General features: G+C 43.4%; 1 protein-coding gene across 6 annotated transcripts in view; it reads left to right on the top strand.

Annotated features, from left to right (window-relative positions):
• Arhgap26 (Rho GTPase activating protein 26) overlaps nt 1–15,519 on the top strand; it is a 409,111-nt gene that overhangs the window by 122,859 nt on the left and 270,733 nt on the right. For all 6 annotated transcript variants that reach the window (XM_076856778.2, XM_076856777.2, XM_076856775.2 and 3 more), the window contains exons 7-9: nt 6,648–6,752; nt 8,121–8,250; nt 11,681–11,781. In XM_076856778.2, coding sequence (XP_076712893.1) covers nt 6,648–6,752; nt 8,121–8,250; nt 11,681–11,781 — 336 coding nt within the window. The remainder of the gene's footprint in view (nt 1–6,647; nt 6,753–8,120; nt 8,251–11,680; nt 11,782–15,519) is intronic.

Below are 15,519 nucleotides of genomic sequence, written 5' to 3'. Positions count from 1 at the left end.
GGCTGTGGTTGTGGCTGTGTTCAGATGTGGTGCCTCTCTGTTGGCTGTTCGTGCTGTGCAGAGTCCACAGCAGGAAGACTTCATGGAGACATCAAAATAATACATGGGCGTCAGTTTAGAACTCCTGCAGACCTTGGATTTTTCAGCCAAAAGGTAGCCTCTGATTTAGACACGAGCCTGGGAGCTCTGTACAAATAAGATTCTGGTCTACTTAGATTTAAGAAAGGGTAATTTTCTTAAGCAAAAAAAGAATAAAAGTATAAGGGACTGAAAGAAAATGTCCCCCACCCCTGCCTTTTCCAGTAAACTGTTTTCTGTTGCCATTTCTACTTTATAGACACGGGATGCTTTTTAGTCATGTAGACTTGCTAGGCTCATTTCCTGTGATCAGGGAAGGAATTCCAAGGCTGTCAAATAGAATTTGCCTTTAGTGTTGTTTTTATTTGCTTTTACTAGAATTTCCAGACAAGAAGAACTGTGCAGTTCTAATAATCTTTATGTTTGTATTGACCAATATTATTCTGTAATTGCATTTGATAACTTTTATTCAAATTGGTCCAACTGGCTTTTTTGAGGTGAGGTTTTTTGTTACCCGCTTTGATCTGTCAGTAGGTGTACCTAGCGTATCAGGGATTGTATCTGTTAACTTTTGCTAAGTGACAACTATGAAGCCTCATATATAGTAGACGTTATTCGTCACACGTCCGTTCAGTTCATCTAGGCTGGGCTTAGCTGGATGGCTTTGTTCATCTGACCTGGTTTTCCACCTCCTTCTTTGCTCCCTTCCTTCTCCTTCTCTTATCCCGCCTCTTCCTTAAAAAAAAAAAAAAAAAAAAATGACAAAGATTTACCATTCCATTTTCTGGAATGCTCTTGTATTGTGTCAGTGTCTCAGGGAGTTCTCATTTGAAGAAGCAATAACATCATGTTAAGGATGGTCTGAATTTAAATTGGTGCCCCCTCATGTACTAGCTTTGAGTTCTTGGGCAAGCTATTTCTCTGAGCCTCACTTTCCTGGGCTAACAGTACCACTCACCTTATAAAGGTGCTGCGCGAGGATATTGACTGAGTTGATTCAAGTAAGGTGCTTAGAACAGAATCTGATTAGCCCAATTGAAAATTAGAAAAAATTTTAATTTAAATTTTTGGGCTTACATGTTTTAATATAAATGGTCTTGATATATCTAAAAGCATATATTTACTGACTTCCATGGAAAGTACTGATATCCCAGCGGCTATGTCTGAAGAGCTCACAGCCCTCCTGGGAAAATAAGCATTGGAGAGTGGAATGCCAGCTGTGGCAGCAAGCAGGTCAGCAACAGGGTGGACGGCCTGGATGATGTAGAAATGTCAGAGGGATTTAAAGAGTAGAGTTATTGCAGTTTGCGGATGCTTTTCAGGGCACACAGTGAGGTACTGGAGAGTTAATGGAAAGAATTTTTCAGTCTCACATTAGGGCAAAGAAAAAGTAATGAGGATTTACCTAAAGTTAAATGAAATGAGTTGGTTGAGAGGCTGGATGTAGGATTCGGATGCTTAGCCTTCCCTTTCTGTGGACGTTCTTGTCTCTGATCATCCCAGTGTCCAGCAGGTCAGTGGCTTAAGGAGCAGCCGTTTTATTGGTGGTTTCATTACCCCCTGTCATTTGTGGTCCAGATATATCAAGTGAAAATTTCTGAAATAAACAACTCATAAGTTTTAAATTGAGCATCTTTCTGAGTAGTGTTACGACCGCTCACACAGTCCCTCTCCCTCCTGCCTGGCCCTTGAGGATGCGAATCATGCTGTATCTGCTGCCTGCCTGTTAGTCACTTAGGCCTCTCAGGCATCAGATTGATGGTCACAGTTCAGTGGCATCACAGGGCTTGAGTTCGAGTAACCCTTACCAGCAGCCTAACCACTACCTCACAATGCTGCATCATCTATCTTGCTTCATCCCCTCCTGTGAGCATCGTATCATCCTCATATCATTACAAGAAGAAGGGGGATGTGGTACAGTAAGACATTCTGAGAGGGAAAAAGAGAGACCACATCCACATAACTTATGCAGTACATAGCAATATACATTACAGTATGTTGTTTTCATTCTTCTCTTTTAGTTAATCTTATTGCAGTTTATAAGTCAAACTTTATCATAGATACGTATGTATAGGGAAAAAAGGTAGAATATGTAGGGTTTAGTACTCTGTAATTTCTGGTAACCACTGGGGGTCTTAGAAGGTATTCCTATGGATAAGCGTGGACTACTGTATTCATACAGGGCTAATGATGAGATGAGCAGTTCTCAGTGTTAGAAATAGGGAACTCTCAGACTCTGTGCCAGCCCTGAAATTTAAGGGCCAGGCCCAGCAGTCTTTGTTTTAATAAGCCTTCCAGGTGATTCTGCTGCACCTAGCAGTGTGAGCCACTGGCTTAGAATTGTACAAGGGAGAACATGAAGTAGCCATTGATGATCTTGGTTGAAACCTTGCCATGTACTGAGCTAAGCCCTTTACCTACATTACATCATTCAATCTTATAGCATCTCTGAAGGTAGATACTGTTTTTATTTCTATTTTTGGATGAAAAAAATGGAAACACATATAGACGTGACCCCTGCAAAAAATCTATTGAACCAAATTGTTGAGGTGCTCAGGTGTTGGTTGTAATCAAAGGAATCTTCCAGCTTTTCAAAGAAACACTGTGTGCCTGGACCATCTTCCTTCCTTCCTTCCTTCCTTCCTTCCTTCCTTCCTTCCTTCCTTCCTTCCTTCCCTCCCTCCCTCCTTCCCTCTCTCCCTCCTTCCTTCCTCCCCACCCCCCATGGACCTTTTTCTTTTTTTAAAAAATTTATATTTAGAATCGAACCCAGTGCCTCACACATGTTAGGCAAGCACTTGACCACTGAGCCATAACCCTAGCTCCTTCATTTGTTTCTTAGAAAGTGCATTCAAGTACTAGGACATTACTAACCTTCATAAATATATTTTAAAAATGTTTTTAGTATTCCAAGTAAGAAAAATCAGACTTTCAGGCTCTAAAAATGCATGCATACTTGTGTACTTGTCTATGCACGCACATGCACGTGCGCACATATGCACACATACACACGGACACATTCGTATATGTACATGCAGGAAGCCTTTAAATTCTTGTTGAGGCACCAGATGTTCTGGAGATGTGGATTGCAGATATGATGCACAGACTGCCTGAAGCTGAGCCATGATCATCCATTCCCTGAGTTTTCATAATTGTAGGTTGGTTAGTGCTACGGAGAACTTGTTCTTCACAGTCATTGAGCACTGTGTCTTGGGTTTCTCCTCCTCAGTATTTCTTGGTGCTCTTTCTTCCTCTCCTTCCCTCTCTTCTGTTCCTTTCAGCTCTTCATTCTTTCCTGTTGTCTGTTGTATTCTGTCCTGGGCTTCCTCCTTTCCCATCTGGTCTGGACCACACTGCATCTTCTAACACAATCTGATTCTATGTCTTTCTTGCAGAACAGCCCCTGGCAGCACTCCTATGCTAAGCCCACTCCATAGGTGATCCGAATTAACCTTCACCTCACCTGTGCACTAATATATACTATCACTAAACTCCTCCTGTTAAAGATGAGTTAAAGAGAGTCCTGTGGCTTGGCTACTGGCTGTGGTCTTTGTTGCATGAGTAATGATTCTTGGTAGCTGTATGAGTTTGCTGGGGCTGCTGTAACAAATGACCACAAACAGGCTGGCTTAACACAGCTGAAACCTATTGTCTCATAGTTCGAGAGGCTGGATGTTTGAAGCTGAGGTGTAGCAGGGCCATGCTTCTTCTGAAACCTACAGGGAAAGGATCTTTCTTCTTCTGGCTTTTGGTGATTTGCCCACGATCTTTGGCAGTCCTCTCCCTTCACAGGGACCTCTTCCTGCTGTGCATGTCTGCCTCTGTGTCCCAATTTCCTCTTTTATAGGACATCAGTCATGTTATTCTTATAAAACTATTAGTGCCCACCCTGATGACCATACAGTCACTTGATCACCTCTGTAAAGACCTGTTTCCAAGTAAGGCCATGTTCTGAGGTCCTTTGGGTCCTCATGCTTTAGGGGGGTTACAATTCAGCACATAATAATCATTCTGTTCTGTGAATGGTGGCAACCTGAGTTTATCAGAGTTCAAAATGATATATCTCAAGCAGTTCCAGTTTTGCTCTAAAAGATATGGTCCCTGTTAGTCAGGAAGTAGGAGTAGGTTTTGCTTACAGTCGTTGTCTGAGTATGGAAGGGGAAGAAGGCAAAGGGAGGCAGCAGAAGTGTTTGCTCTGTTGGACTGTGATTCGGTGGCTGCTCAGTGGATGAGCTGACCACTCTTATCTGGTAAACAGGTGGGGCTCCAGCAATCTCTTCCTCCTTGTGTTTGATAGAAGCATTTCTTTGAAGCAGGCAGATCTTCCCCATCTCTGGAGTCCTTCTGTGGGCCTCACCCTACCCCCTGAGGAGTGGACTTCCATTTCCCACTGGTAACAGGTTCAAAGGTTCATGTAGTGTGTGGGAGGGGACATAGGAGGTGAGGGAGGAGAGAGAAGGTGCTGTGCAGGGAGAAGGAAGAGAAAGCAGGCCAAAAATAATAGTATCTAAGGAATCATTTCCCGTAGAAAAATGGACAGGCAGGCATGAGACCAAAGGAAGTGAAACCAAAATAAATATTACTAACTCTGCCTCTGGAGCGTTTGTGTATATGCCCAGGTGACATTTTAGTGATTTGTTTGAGAATGTGTAATTGCCCTGAGCAAGAGAGGTCGTGTTTACTTTCAGTGAAGGAAAATCAGAGCTAATAGGAAGAATGGCCTTAGAATTTAGGGCCGGATCTTGTTTCAGATCTTGCTTTGGAAAAGTGATAGGGTCCAGTATTGGTAATCTATGGAGAGGACAAATGTAAGAAGAGGTGAGGAACAGTTTACCTTTTTGTGAATGACGGAACTAGTTTTGGCAGAAGAGCCCTTTCTCCTCTGTTACTGGATCCATCTGGAAGGAAAGACATAGGCCCTCCTCTCAGAAAAACACTTTATATGGAGTCAGTCCAAAACCTTTGGTCATCTTTGAAGAAAAGAGTTCATTTTTAGTACTTGGTGACTCTCTCTGACTGTCCACTCATTCGTGGATTTATGTCAGGGATGTACACGGTACCCTAGATGTTTTCATATCCAGAGGATCCAGCCGTATGTGCTCCCTTGAGAATCCAAGGGCACAGATGTCCTGGGGACACTGGCAGTAGGAACTCAGTGTACCATATTCTTATAACCTGGGTGATGTTTGATGTTCCACTACAGAGCTCTGATAAATCATGGGGCATGTGGCTTGCCATGAAAGCAGGCCCCTCTGGGTTTAGGTGGAGTAGTTACCTTCCTTGGTGCTCACCACTGCTGGGTGTGAGAGAGCCCTTCACCATCATTATCATCATTTTCTGAGCTGCCTCTCAGAAAGCAGAGTCTGGTACAGATAAATGGGCTTGGGATTATGTTTAATACATAAAGTGTGTTCATTTAGGGATGGAAAAGCCAAATACAACAATATAAACTAAAGCCAGTGTGTCTTGGTGTAGTACGTGGTAGGAGCAGGTCAGGAAGGTCGGAGTGGGCCACTAAGAAAATGTGTCAGAGGACTGGGTATGTGGCTCAGTGGTGGAGCGCTCACCTGGTGTGCACCAGGCTCTGGGTTCAGTCTTTGCAGGACAGGGATGGTTTCTGCATGTGGAGAGCTGAGCTCATGACAGGGGAGGCATGGTGCTTCTCAGATTTGTCCAGCCTTTTATTAAGATTGTTTCTTTGGGTCAAAATTTGGAACCGAGGCAAGATGTGGAGGACTTGGGAAGGGGCCAAGAAAGCAAAACAGTGAGTTTTGGATTTAGGCTCTTAAGGAAAGACCAAAGGAACAATGTTTGTTTATTTTGGAGCAGCGGAGGCTGGCTGGGGCTCTGGGAAGGGATGGGTTTTGAGTACATGGAGGTGTGCTGTGAGATCATGGTGGTCAGCTGTTTTCACCATTCACTACACACAAGACTAAACAATGAATGAACTAGCCTTTTAGCCTGAGGGGATTGAAATGGAGGGAAGCCATTATACCTGAAAATGTGGCACTATTTTAATAAAGGTGTTTGTAGTGTTTACTTTGGGATTTTTTAGGGAAAGCACAGAAACACACGTTGACTTTGCCTGTTAGACTGCAGACTCAGACCATACCAGCTTCCTTCATTCCCTTCCTCTTCTACATCATAACCTGATATTACAAATGTACTCAAAGGAAACTGAGCTGTAGCCCTGGTCTTTCTTCTTTGAAAAACTAATGTTCTTCGGCAATGATGAGGCTTACAGGCTCAGCCCATGAGTGTTGATGCAAAGGAGACCTGGCTTCATTCCTGGCTCCCACTTATGTGTGTTTTGGGCAAGTTATTTAATCCCTATGAATATGCTTCCTTCTTATTAAAATGGAGTAACAGGAGTGCTTAGGCCATAGATTATTGTGAGTATTCAGTGAGGCAAGGTATGGAAGGGCACAGTGCCTAGCACAGAAGTGGTATTCAGTATATGTGAGCCATTATCATTGTTCTACCTTTTGAAACCAGTGTTGAGAACTCAGAGCTACGGCCTCCTTCTTTTCAGTGTTCATGTGACCTCTGCCTTTCTTCTTTCTTTACAGCTGCTGGCCTTCCTGCAAGGACTCTTCACTTTCTATCACCATGGTTATGAACTGGCCAAGGATTTTGGTGACTTCAAGACACAGTTGACCATTAGCATACAGAATGTGAGTGGCCACAGGGACAGACTTCCTTTCTCTGGTTAAAGAAAGAAAAACACCAAGTATGGGTCTGGTTGCTAGGGAGCTGGGCTGGGACATAGGTGAGGAGGGTGGGTTCTGCCTGGTTCAGAGGGCAGCTGGGGGCAGGCACTTCCAGAGTGCTGGGTGGCCTTGAGTCCGAGCATCATGCTCTTCTCTATTATGTCAAAGCACTATTTATGTTTAGGGAAGTGCTGCTTCTGATTATGTCTTAAATCAGCAGCACCAAAATCAGGATTTCCTTTAGCCTTAGAAAGCCCACCCAGCCTCCCTTCTATGCATCTAGCTGCCTGGCCACATGAAACCTTAGTGTGTGTGTTCAGGGAATGGGACTAGGGACACAAGCTCAAAGGATGTGCTCTTTTCCAACTCTTAGGAGGGCTGGCCGGAAGTCCAGGTCAGTATGATCACTCCTAATCACCTTCCAGGTTTTACACACAGTACGTTTTGGTGCACAGAGCTCTAGCTGCCTTCTTCACTATGTGATAGGACTTGTTGACTTTTATATTGCCTCTCGTTGCTCTTGTGTAGGAAATAGACCCAAGTGTTTCTGAGTGGGCTGTGTCACACAGCCTTTAGCAGTCTGGAGCCTACGTGGTTCTCTGCATCATCTAAGAGAACAGGAAGTGCAGAGTCTCAGAAAAGATTTCACAGAGGGTAGCTTTACCTTAGATTGGGTTCTTCTGAAGGTTGCCTCTGGAATGGAAGTTGATATGCAGCAGATTCCCTGGAGTGCCATGGCAGCCAAAGCCCCTGTGAGAGAGGAGCAAGGAGGATGGCAGGGCAGGCTGAGCTGTGCCATGTGCTCTGGGGCTGAGTGGACCTAAGAGTGGCCTGAGTAGAAGTCAGGAGTCAGGCTACTCTGGGTAGGGGGTGGCCTTGAGTGCAGCAGCTCCTCTTTGAGGAGGGGCCCATTTGTGAGCCATCAGCAGGAAGCCCTCTCTGCACTGGAGAACAGAGGCCCTCAAGTCCTGAAGGTGTGCAGGCCCCTAAGTCGGAATCGCCTGGGCTGCTGTCTAAAATGCATGTTTTAGGCTCAGCGGCTCCAAGTTGATCTCTAGGTGAGAGAGAGCAATTAGGCTCAGTTAGGCCTGGGCATTTGCATTTTCTCAAGTGTCCTGGGTGATTTTGATCTAGTTTATGAGTCATTTAGGTGTGGGACTAGAAGGCCAATGTGTATATGAATACGACACTTCTTGTAAATGAATATTCACTCAGTTCTTGGAGGGTTGAGTGACCCTTCTCTGGTTTTAGATCTATGAATTCTATTGGTTGACCTTGTGAATTGTTAGAGATTTCATTTCTTTCATTTGAGTCAAATTCCTTTTATCCAAGACAAGAAACCGCTTTGAAGGCACCAGGTCAGAGGTGGAATCCCTGATGAAGAAGATGAAGGAGAACCCCCTGGAGCACAAGACCATCAGCCCCTACACCATGGAGGGGTACCTCTATGTTCAGGAGAAACGTGAGTGTGCTGCCTGCCAGCAGCAGGGCATGGAGGCCCTCTGTCCAGAAGGTGGAGAGTGTGTCCAGTAGTGCCTGGCCTACTGAGTACATGCTGGGGGAGGGGCCAGTAATGGTGTGGTGCAGCTTCCAAGGGGAGAGGTGAAATCTACAAAATCTTGTCCACCTCCTAGTGGTGTATTCTGGATTTGTTGTGAGTGGGTATTTCCCTGGGAACCTGGGATTCCCTGAGGGATTCTCTTCTCTAGTGTCCTTGTGCAGCATCCTGTACCCTCAGTGCAGGGTCCTTGGAAAGGTCTCACATGCTAGACCTTCTTGTCTCTCAGTGGTCAGATCCTTTGGGAGACCTAATACTTGGTGATTCTCTTTCCAAGTGGGACTAGTCATGACTTAGGCCCTTTTTCTTTTCTTCTTTCATCCTAATACTTGAGTTTTATGAAAAGTAGAAACAAAAGCTCCCTTTGAGAGCCAAGAAGGAGACCCACTGTTATGATAACGATGTCAAGGAGAGATGCCAGGTGCTGCTAGCAGGAAGTGTTTAGCAATGACACAGATTCATGCCAGAGGTCTAGGGAAGGGCTCTGTGGTGTGACTGTGCTACTGAGGTGGCACTTGGAGGCTTACTGCATACATGCAATTCCAGGAGTGAGAAAGGTTGAATTGTTTTCTTTCATGGTACTTCTCCGGCTCTCCCTCCTTGCTTTCCCAGGAGCAAGTCTCTCAGATTTGTGCTGGTTCTGCATTCTTCTGGGTCCTCTTGTTAGGCAAATGTCTTCACTCATACAGCTTCCTGATGGAATGGATTAGAAACATTTGGCTGTAGTGATTATTCTTTTCAGCAATTACTAAAAATTTGCTTGGACGTAAGAGTTTCCCCTGGAAACAGTGGGGCAGCAGTGGGACTGGATGAACTGGTTGTGATGTGGGGGTCACGTTCCTTATTCTTACAGGGAGGAGCTGGTGGAGGTTTATAAGAAGTCGAAGCCACTTCAGTTGTGTGTTTCACTTCCTAAATCAAAGTTTCCAATTGTTGTTGTTGTTGTTGTTTTCCCCAAAAGAGAAGATATATCACACCCCCTACCCTGCCAAGAAGTTTTAGGGTCAACTTGAAAATACAAATTTTTAGGGCTTTAAAAATGTCGTTCAGTGTCCATTACAATGATTAATTTACATGTTACATAAAATCGGTATTGCTTTCTTGCATTCTCACATGACATTATAGTTTTGTTCCACACCCTTCACATGCTTGTTTGACATCAACGTGTTGATTATCCTTAGAACCACTTTTTATGGTTCTCTAACACAGTAGTCTAGAGTATTTCATTGAGGTGCATCATTTTTTATGTTAAACTTTTGGTAACTTATTGTTTTGAAACATTGTAAACATACAAAAAAGTCATAAGAATGATTTAAGGGGAAATATGGGAATTTACTCAGATGGACCAATTTTTAGCATTTTGCTATAGTTATATCATTTTTTCTCTTTGTATACCACAATCATATATATACATATATATTTTTTTTTTTTTGCTTTCTATGCTCACATGTGTGTGTGCACATACACGTAGATACACATACACTCTTTTTCTGCACCATTCAAGAGCAGGTTGCCTAATTCATGCTCCTTTACTTCAGAATTTTTAAGGATAGGGATATTCATTTATGTCACCACATCCAAGGAATGGAATATTGATACAGCATTTAAATTACAGCTCATATTTCAGTAGGTCACTTGTCCCCATAAAGCCCTTACAAAGCATTGTTTCCTCCATTACTTACTTGTGTGCTGGATGTAGTTGTCATGCCTCTAGTTCCTGCCAATCCAGAACCATTCTTCAGCCTTTCTTTGTCTTTCATGACCCTGAAGTTTTTAAAGAACATGATCCAATTCCTTTATAGAACTTGATTCTGTGTGGGTTTGACTGATGTTTCCTCGTGATTAGATTTGGGTCATCTAATCATCTCCAGCTCAGGCCTGCATGAGTAGTGCTATGTTCTTCCCCTCAGGGCCACATCCCTCCATCTCCTTGATGATGCTGTTAATTTGATCATCCACACAAGGCGTGATCTGGTCTCTGCACTGTCTAGTCACTGCTTTTTCCCTAGTCACTCCTTTCCACACTTTGCACTCTGTAGACTTCGTGTCCAATGACTCATGCCGGACCCAACTTTGTGATGCTTGACAGATGGTGCTTTCCCAGCTCTGCCTCTCCCTCCACATTTAGTAGTTGCCATTCAGTGTCCTCCCTTCCCTTCCTTTCTCTCTCCCTCCCACTCTTCCAGTTCACCCTTCTGTCTATCCTTCTGTCTTTCCATTGGCAATATGAACTTTCATTCAGTAGGCTATAATCCATTACTGTCTTTATTTATCTTGATGCTTAAATTGGCTAATACAATGAGGTTCTCCTGGAACCTCATGTCGTGTAGTCACTGGAACTTCCCCCTAAGCCACAGAATGCATTTGGGTGGTTGGCGTTTCATTTGTGCTTGACGCCCTATTGTGAACACTCACGTCTTGCCTTTTATGTTTACCAAGTGGCTTCTAGCAGTTGCAGCTGGCAGTCATGACACACCATTAATAATTATTAAATGTCTACTGATTCCCTTTTTATGCTTTTAAAATTTTTAACCATTTCTGCTATTTGATCTCTGTAAACATCTAGAACGAGAGCTCTTGATTGAGGCTATTGCAGGCTGGTAATGCCTTCTTCATCTCATACTGTTCTGTTGTTCAAAATATAGGCTGAGTAGTGAGTGAAGTCAGAGGTCTCATTAGACCTCCACTCTATGGCGTCTCCCTTTCCCTGAGGGACAATTTTGAGAAACGGCTCCTTAGATTACATTTGAGCCTTTCAGTCACTTCCACTCTGTACCTCTGGTGTTTCTGAGGTATCACTGTCTGCTTTCCTAATCATTTTTCCTTCTGCCAAAGTAAATATGAGGGGTTTGGAAGTAGGTCAGAACCCCCAGTGTCTGTGCACAGAGTCACCGAGCAGCTGTGTGGGAAGCCTGATGTCATCGTCCCTGGGAATGGTGACAGGCACTTGGAGGAGACTTTCTGGGTTCTTTCCTTAGCATCTTACTCCAGTCAGGAAAGAGAGCGGAAACTCCAAATGGAGATTGATGATGGGAATGTGAATTAATTTCCCCAGGGAACCTCTACTTCCCTTACATTTAAAGACCCAATGGAGAGAGTTTTAGTGGGAAATAGAGCTCTTGAGCCTCTGGGGGAAAGCCTTGGGCTGGTTCCATTTCCAGCCTGTGGGATCAGATTTCTGTCTGTTTCAGTCTAGCTGTGTGGAGAATCCATTGCCCTCACGCAGGGTAGGTGAGGGTTATGGGCGGTGGGTGGGCTATATGTTTCTGCAGTTAATGCTGGGCAGCACACAGTGGGCAAGTACAGATGTTTAACGGGCAATGTTACCTTGCAGGTCACTTTGGAACTTCTTGGGTGAAGCACTACTGTACATATCAACGAGATTCCAAACAAATCACTATGGTACCATTTGACCAAAAGTCAGGAGGAAAGGGGGTGAGTTCCTTTTTTAAATTTCATGCTTGATTTGCTTGGCTAACAGATAATGATTATAATGTGAACATTAAGTAACATTTCCAGTGTTCCACTGTAATTCTCTTAGTTTTTATACAGTAGTTCCAGAAGGCCTGGTATCCTGAAGATAACTAAAATAAGATGAATATTCTTAGCTCTAAGTTATGTTGGGAACTGCAATTAAGAAAGATGCTTATATTTCACATGTACATGATATTAAATGTGTCAGATGTTTTTAGAAGCTGAAAAGTCTTGGATGACCTCCTCCTAGGAAGCTGATTCACGTTAGTCTCACTTGATCCCTGGAGAGCTGCCATTTGGCAGTTTAGATGTTCCGGTTATCTATTGCTGTATAACAAGTCACCCCAAAACTAAGCAACTTTGACAGCCACACCAGCTATTTTAGTATGTCTCATTGTTTCTGTGGGTCAGGAATTTGGGGAGCATTTGAGTAAGTGATTCAGGCTCAGTTCTCATGTAGTTCCAACCAGATGGTAGTAGAGTGGAAAGTCTGTGGGTCTGAAGCAGCTCAAGGCTGGCCACACAGAGCCCTCTTCCTCTTTCCTGGTTTCCTTCTGTCCCCTCCTCTTGCCCCCACTCTCCCCCTGTCTCTATGGTCTTAGGACCTGCCTATCTGTCTCCCCATATAGGCAACTTTTGGCTTCCTCACAGCATCACTATGCAGATGGGCTCAGAGTGACTGCAGGCTTCAGCAGTGGATATTCTAGCAGTTTATACAGGCACTGTACTGCTTTTTCACAACCTAACCCCTGAAGTCATTACCCTTACTTGCACCTTTCTGTTGGTTGGAACGGTCACAAGAGCCCACAAAGTTCCCATAGGAGAGGGTGCAGACCCTATCTCTTTGTGGCAGGACTTCCAATGCTTATTGTGTCAAGAGCATTTGGGAATGAAGATATTTGATGGTCATCTTTGGAAGAGACTATAATGCCACATCAGGCTCCCTGGGGCCCTGTCCCACAGCTGCTGGAATCTCTAATATTCTCCCCTTATACACAGATATCTCCTTGCCTCCTGCCAATCAGCCTTTGGTGGGAACTCTCAATGGTGCCAATGTCCTGTGGAGTGATCTGTCTTCTGTCTCCTGCTATTCTTACTACCTTCTTTTCTTCCTCTAGTATTTTACGTTACATTATGATTATCCTAGTTTTGAACTATTTTTCAATAGCTAGAAAATTCTTGCTGATTATCACTTTGAATTTTGCTTCTCATTCTTACTGTTATTTCCTTCTGGAGATGTTTAAATGTTTTTAATAAGTATGTTTTTCCTCTCTCTGGGAACTGAGCCCAGTGCTTCATGCATACTAGGCAAGCACTCTACGGCTGAGCTACAGCCCAACCCTGGTTCTATTTGTAGTTTTAAGTATTTTTGAGTTGTATCTAATCATTGATAAATGAGTCCTATGCAATCCTGGCACCTTGGCCCTCTCTCTGGTGCCTCTTTGTGCAGTGTGTTGGGAGGTGTGCATGGGACCACGGTGTACACGTGTATAACACTGGCTGCACCAGATCTTAGTTGGTGGCATTAGGTACAGTCATTATCACTGTAGCTGCTCAGCTATGCTGTGCCGTTTGCTCTTCACGTCCAATTTATCTTCCGGGCTTTCTTTTACTTTAGCCACAATAGAGAAGTTTATCAGCATCTCTGTTCCTTCCTTGTATCCAAGCAGTAACAAAGCCCTTTTAATGTTTCTTGGCAGAGGAGGGGCTGACTTGTAAATAATCTCAATAAAGCAGACATGTTAAAATATCATACATAGAGAAATTACAGTATTTTTGAAGGAATATCATAAACCTATGTTAGGAAAAGTTCCCTAGTTTCTGTGAAATGAACCTGGAGGAGGCCTGCTTAACTTGGGGTCAGAGAACTTTTGTAACTCTTAGTCCTAGAAATCACCTTCGCTGAATTATTCTCTCCCACAGTCTTTATTTTGGGTCTTTTTATCTTGTACTTTATCAAATATTTAATGAAATGAAATGCTCTTGCATTTTCTCTACACCTATCTTTCTTGAAAGTAAAGAATGGAGACCACTGCAATGGGTGTTTGGGACTCCAAAGATGTCAGTGAGATCCTGAAACACCTCTTTGGTTGTCAAGGGGTTTATACGAGACAGTGCAGATCAATTTCTTGGGACAGAGCTTGACACTGATGAGTGTGATCTTAGGACCTTGGTATTATAGTAATTCATCTTCCTAATGATAATTCCTCACATTTATATTACATTTTATAGTTTTCTACTTCCTTTTATTATCCAATATTGTCCTATTTGATCCAATTTTCCTTCTTTAACAAAGGGAAAAATTGAGGGTCAGAAAGAGCAACAGATTTCTAAGGTCATACCGCTCAGGAGTTCCAGAGCTAGGACTGAACCCCTCATTCCAGAATCTGAGTCTCCTGTTTCTGTAGCTATAATGTCACTCTTTGTCAGCTTTCAGGTGAAGAGAAGTAGGGGGACTAGCCATCTAGAGGTAATGTCCTCTCAGTTGGTTCAGAGGAATCATGTGATACTGCATTCATGTTGTACAAACCTGTCCTAGGCACTGGCAGCAGACTTGACATAGATCACAGGGTGGTTTTTTTTTTTTTTTTTTTTTTTCCTAACATGATTTTTCTTCCCTCCTCCCCACTGTCCCTTTCATTTGAATTATTTTCCATTAAAAGTGCTGACTTTGCTCTCAGCCTCAGGCCTGGAATTATGAGCAGATTTGCTACATCCTCTTGGAGAGAGGAGCCCACATGTGGTGAAGGAATGTCCCGGCATCCTACCTTCTGAGAGGGAGCTCCCTCTGTACAGGTCTGAAGCAGCCCAATGCTGATTCTGCCCTTTCCTGCTGCTCCCAGGATAAAGACCAGACTCCTGCATGGTCTGACCCTGGCCTCCCTCATACCCATTCCACTCTGCCTCTCACTCTGGCCTTGCAGTACACCAGTGTCCCTCTGTTCCTTCAAGACCCTCTGCTGAGGCCACAGGTCCTCTGCACCTACTTGCTCCTGTTCTCCTTATTCTGTGTCCAGTGAATCTTCCCGACCCCAGCTCAGGGCAGCTTCCCTAACCTTCCTGACCCCATCATATCCTTTTCATTTCAGCTTAAACACAGTCAGCCTCTCCCTCCTCCCCCCACCCCCAGCCCACCAACTCTCTCTCAGTATTTGTCATAAAAAGTTGTTAACTTTTTGTTTAAGTGATTATCTGTATCTGCCACTTTCTAAACCCTCAGTAGTTAAACCGAACATTTTTATAGATTTTTTTTTCCAATACGGCATAGTCATCCTTGGGCAAGAATCTCATCTTTCTACTTTTTCTGCTTATATTTGATGATCCTTTATAGATTCCTGTATTCTCCCATTTTTCTAGGATACTTCATCTGAGCTTTCAAAGTAGAAGCTGGTCTAGAGCTAGTAAATCTGAAATACAGACATTAACAAATTGGTTGATCCTGTTGGGTGTTTCTATTTTCAAAGAACAAAATTTTAAGTTAGTTTAAAGATTTACTTGGCTTTATTTTCAATTCTAGAATTAAACAATACTTCCTTCCATAAAATAGAAAAAAGTGTTCTGATGAGCAAAGCACTTTTTAAGACAGAAAAAGGCTGAAGAAAGCATTAACAGAGGACTCAGAGCGAACTGGTCATTTCAGTTACTTATAAAGATGGGACAGGGAGACAGATAATCAGAAAATAACAGATCTGTCAGCAT

This window comes from Callospermophilus lateralis, chromosome 5 (assembly GCF_048772815.1).
Source record: "Callospermophilus lateralis isolate mCalLat2 chromosome 5, mCalLat2.hap1, whole genome shotgun sequence".
NCBI lineage: Eukaryota > Metazoa > Chordata > Mammalia > Rodentia > Sciuridae > Callospermophilus > Callospermophilus lateralis.
This window is presented reverse-complemented; position numbering and strand designations above follow the sequence as displayed.